Source organism: Leucopleurus acutus (assembly GCF_964270905.1).
Source record: "Leucopleurus acutus genome assembly, chromosome: 9".
Taxonomy (NCBI): domain Eukaryota; kingdom Metazoa; phylum Chordata; class Mammalia; order Artiodactyla; family Delphinidae; genus Leucopleurus; species Leucopleurus acutus.
Window position 1 is genome coordinate 51,726,818 of NC_139144.1, and position 5,496 is coordinate 51,732,313.

The following is a 5,496-nucleotide window of genomic DNA, read 5'->3' on the forward strand; positions in this document are numbered from 1 at the left end:
AGCTAGGATCCCATGGTGAAAAGTTAAGCTGTGAATCGGGGGAAAGTATTCACAACACCTTTCACCTGCAAAGGATGAGTGGCCAGAATACATGAAGAATTCCAACGAAGCAATGAGAAACAAGGCAAGCTAATTTTAGAAAGTGGCAAAAGGTTAATTTGTCCCTTTGGAGAAAGAAAGGAGGCGAGCTTGGCCCGGGCCTGCTGGAAGAGGCTGGTAGGCATAGGCGCAGAGCTAAGCATCTGTGCCAGTGCCCAATGCCACAGAACTGGAGGGTCGCCACGCCAAGGCCTGGCAATCACGTTGGAGATGCGGCTCCCTGCGGGAGGACAGACCAGCGCTGGCCCCCAGGGGGTCCTCCTGATTCCCAGCCCACTCCCTTTCTCCAGGCCACTATCGTAGAAACACTCTGAACAAAATCTGTATGACATAAACCGGGAAGTGCTAGTGTAGACGTGGCTTGGCCTGGTTCCTGACCCAAATAATCTGACTACATCAACTTTAGGAACTCTGCTCACTCAGTTCCCTAATAGTTACTGTTAGCTGAAAACATTCCAGGAGTCAGAACTCAGTGCTGTAAACCTCCTGAGATGTGAAGCAGAGAGAGCTGGATCTGAGACCTGATTTATCAAACCACCTAATCTTTAGATACAGGTCCCAAACACCCAAAAGGTTATGGGAGAAGTATAAAAGGTAATGCAAAAAAACCAACCAAACAAAAAAAATCCCCCAAAACAACAGCCTTCTTAAATCACCCACACTCATTTTCCAGAGATAAAACTTTATTTGAGGCATCAAGCAATATACTGAAAGAGGTGAGTCATGCACAAGTGATGTCCTTATTCCCATAATCGTACATTTGATACTCTCTGTCCTCTTAAAAGGGGTGTGTAGTGCGCAAGACGAGAAGCACATAGCTTTCAGACAAAACCATATCTCTGTGAGCACTTAAGAAAGTCTCCTTTAAATTTTGTTGTTCCTTCTTTAAAAGGCACGTCGGTTTTATTTCAGAAAACTACAACAAACTACTTCTTCCACTGAGGAGGAAGTTTCTCCCCAGAGTTATTTATGAAATAATGCAGCTGCCTTTTTCTTTAAAGGGATTCTTGTCTTCTGGAATTCCTTTCACCAGAGGATCTTCTCCAGAACGTTCTTCAATATAGTTCTTTATTTCTTCAGAACATTTAGACACCTTAAGGAGAAAAAGAAAGGAAAGAAAGAATGAATCAGGTCAGGATTGTTCAAACTTTGTCACCACCCTTCAGTGAAATTAATATAATTGGGTACAACCAGAAGTTTTTAAATGAAATAGAATAGAATAAAAATATTAGAGTACAGCACAGAGCCTATATAATATATATGAATGATACAGTCTATGTAAAATATATTTCTTACTATGGTCAGGGTCAAAAAGGTTTGAAAGTCACTGTATTAAAAAAATTACCTCCAAATGGACTTGAGGACACGGGAGGGGGAAGGGTAAACTGGGACCAAGTGAGAGAGTGGCATGGACATATATACACTACCAAATGTAAAATAGATAGCTAGTGGGAAGCAGCCTCATAGCACAGGGAGATCAGCTCGGTGCTTTGTGACCACCTAGAGGGGTGGGATAGGGAGGGTGGGAGGAAGACACAAGAGGGAGGAGATATGGGGATATATGTATATGTATAGCTGATTCACTTTGTTATACAGCAGAAACTAACACACCATTGTAAAGCAATTATACTCCAATAAAGCTGCTAAAAGAAAAAAAATTACCACCAGCATTTTCTATCCACTATGCCTCATGATTTCCTTCCTCTGCTGAAATACAATTATGACGTGTCCACCATATTTTAGGAACTGAAACATACTCCACTTTCAATTTTGCACGCTAATGAACAGATGCAATAGTAGATACTCCCCAAATGTTTGGGGGTGTGACCTGCAAAAAGTCTCACTTACTGGGTATGTGCCAGGTTCTGCAATTTCATAAAATGATAGAAGCATTGAAGAAAGTCTGACTCCGGAGAGGCTAATGTTGTGCAAAAGTCACCCCCATCCCCAGCCCATGTTTCTGCTCAGAATTGATCATAAGAAAAGACATCGGAGGCTTAGTAGGCTTATCTGAGGCTTGTGTTTATATAAGTAGTTTAAACTTTTTCTGAATGGAGGAAGGATTGAATAGTTTCTTCAAAAACTCCATTCAATAGAGACAGTTTGTAAGACTGATTTTTTAAAAAGGGAGGGGAATAAACAAGAAAGAAAGAAAAAAAGGATTACTGTCTTAATGAAGGCCTGCATTAGTAGTAAGAAATTAGAAGTAAAAATTAGAGAAGTTCCAGAAAATTCCAGTGGAGTCCTCTTAAAACTAGGCAAATGTTCCCATTGATTTTGTAATCTAGATTAGAAATCTTCAAACTGTTTTAATGTTGATCACTAAAAAATGTTTGCATATGTATCCCAAAATGTAAATAATTATTTACTTATAACTAAGTGCAGTTACTACTGTTAATACATCATGTATAATCATAAAATATAAACTAGAAATTATTAAAAGATGAGATTCTAAACTAGCCAAAAATATATCATTTTGCAATATATACACATATCAAATCACTATGTTATATGTCTAAAATTAACATAATGTTTCATGTCTATTATACCACAATTAAAAATTTTTTTTAATAAAAAATTTAGTGTTTTACTCCCACACCTCAAAGATTCTTGGCACGTCAGGGTGGAGGCCTAGGTGATACAGTTAAAATGTGGCAAAACAAAATCTTTACAAATCTTTACAAGTACCATTCTCTCAGGTAACATTTGCTGTCAATCATTGCTGACATTCATTGTGCGGGCATTTTAAGTGAATTCTCAGAGGTGATGATGTAAGTGTCCATAAGCTGGGCTCTGTGGCCACAGAGAAATTTGTGGATAAGACTCATGTTTCCCCAAATTGTATCTGTTCTTAGAGAGGCTTCTTCATTAGGTTTCCAAAAAGATGTGTAACCTCCGGAAGTGAATAATGACTTCTCTGATGCATTTCCTTCCACAGTCAAGAAGATATGTTTGAACAACAACTAGCTAGAGCCAGAATTCAGCCTGTGTATTTTGTATCCTTGGCCTGAGCAGAATACACGGCTCAGAAGTGAACAATTTATTGACAGAATAGTGGACTGGGCATCAAGAAGATATGTGTTCTAGTGTTTTCATAACTGCTCTATCATTATCTCTGGGGTCTTAACTAAAAGGCTGGTTAGCCTCCTCAGGATTCAGGTTTTTTAATCCTTAAAAGTGAGTGGGTTGAATGATCTCTAAGAGCCATAATGTTTTTCTAGCACTAAGACTCTATAATTCAAAGTGCATAATAAAATGCTGGAATCTTATTATTAGGACGTAGTTGCCTCTCCCTCTACCCTCTAAGGTTATCCCTGAAGTTTTCTCTCCCTCTGGCACAGACTTGGGGTTTCTGGAACTGAAAAGCCAATCCAGCAGGGTGTGTCCTAAGGAGTGGAGGGAGCTGGCAGGGAGGAAAGGCTAATGAATGATACCTTTAACTTCCACACAGTCAGCTGCATCCAGGCCCCTGCCCAATTTCTAATTTGAAGCTTGATAATTGGAAGACACTTGTCTCTTTTTTTCCCTATAAGTTCTGCATAGTGATACCAAATATTAAGATATTTCAACTTCAATATATGCAACTCTGTTTAATTTGTAACCTCTGAGGTTCAATGCGTGAAAAAAATCTAAGTGATCAACAGATGCCCAACTGTGGGCTTTGCCATCCACAAAATGGATCCCTTAAAGTTTCAAGAAACAATCCTATGCACTGGGTCCTGTAACTTTGGTTTTTCCTTTAAACACAGCAGTATTAATAAGCCACAGAAACTTTCAACATGTACAAAAAGGACTTTGAACTTCAAAATCCTGGAAGACTAGGGATTTGGAAGTTACAGATTAAATTTGAGAAAAGAAATGTATAAAGAGTAAAACACAAAAAAGCCTGCACATTCCAAACATCACTCAAAATGTGCCTTCTGAGTAACAAGACTCTTGTTATGAACAGATTTACCATAACTAGAGCAGGAAGGTAAGTGAACGTATTAACCATACCTACTTCCTTTCCATTTTTTCCTTACCTTTTTCTAGTATTAGACCATAGAGAAATAAAATCAGCTTAAATTTTTCTTGCTGGGGAGAAGGGACTATGTTTCTTGTTGGGGAGAAAGGACTATTTTTCCCTTAAAAAATTATCTATCCAAAAACCTATTCCTGGACTACAGGTTGCCTGATTGAGGAAAAAGGGAAGAAACGAAGGCCTGTATTCCCAGTAAAAACTTAAAGTAAAAATTACAAAGTCTCCAACAAATTTCAGTGGAGACTTCTGAACACTGGGACATATGTTCTAACAGAATTTGTAATCCACTTCAGTGGTCTCTAAAATTTCTAATCATGATCACAAAAAAGAACTTTTGTATGCAGTATAATTATTTGTTCATAAATAAATACAGATACTACTGTATAGGTATTAGTTCATTGCACATACTTACAAAACATAAAGTGGAAATTATAAAGGGATGAGATTTACAAATAAATAAAGATAGATACTGTAATGTTTTGCTCCCAAGCCCCAGTGGACTGTTCATCACACACTTCCTAGAGAGCCCTGATGAAACTCAAAACTAGGTAATTCAAGACTTACATTGTGATTTTTTTTTAAAACCCTTTAAATACCGTTCTTTCCCATTATGAAAAAGATCAAGGAACTAAGTAGCCATCTGCCTTTTCCCTACAGCTTGAGTAGTTTTTAAAACCAACTAACAGCAGGCAGAATTTCTTGTCTGTTCCCCTCATTCTCAAACATTTGGCTTTAAAATTACTCATGAGATCCTTGCTCTCTCCTTTACCTCCTGTGATTTCCCCACATCAGCTGGCAGTTCCCAAGCACCACCAAAGCCCTTCTTCAAAAGAAGCTGCAGAAAAAAGGAAAAAAAAAAAACAAAAACAAAAACCCAAAACAAAACCCCACCCCCCACCCCCCACCCCCCGAGCCAAAACCTATTTTACTGCAACAAATTAGGAAAAGCTGACTTTGGTTCATTTCAGAGAAGGAAATATTCTGGGACATCCAACTTACCTGTTGTCTCTGCAACTTGACTTCTTTGCGAAGTTGCTCAACTTCCATCTTCAGCTTTTCCTTTTCTGGCAAATCTTCGATGTGAAGGGCCGGCATTTTCGCCCCAGACTGGGCGCAGGGACAGCTGTGGAAGTGGGGCGGCTGGACGTGCCGCAAACCAGGGCGCGTCCCGAACTAACTACGTTGCCTGCGCACCCGGCCAGCGCAGGAGGTGACAGCCTCCCCCAGCGCCCCGACGACTTCCCCTCACGCCAGCCCTGCCTAGCGTCCCAGGATCTTAAAACCCCTGCTCTTTTTCTCAGATCTCCACAACCCCAGGAGGCCTGCCCCCGGGAGCCCGGGGAGGGTTGAATTTGCGAGGGGGCCCAAGGACGCAG

At 39.9% G+C, this 5,496-nt stretch overlaps 1 protein-coding gene across 1 annotated transcript; it reads right to left on the reverse strand.

Moving 5' to 3' along the window:
- Positions 1 to 502: 502 nt before the first annotated feature.
- GNG11 (G protein subunit gamma 11) lies at positions 503 to 5,496 on the reverse strand. Its single transcript, XM_082846292.1, has 2 exons — positions 5,120 to 5,496; positions 503 to 1,192 (listed from the first exon to the last, which is right to left on the reverse strand). Exons 1-2 carry the CDS (start codon positions 5,213 to 5,215, stop codon positions 1,067 to 1,069), a joined length of 222 nt encoding a protein of 73 aa, XP_082702418.1. The 5' UTR covers positions 5,216 to 5,496; the 3' UTR covers positions 503 to 1,066.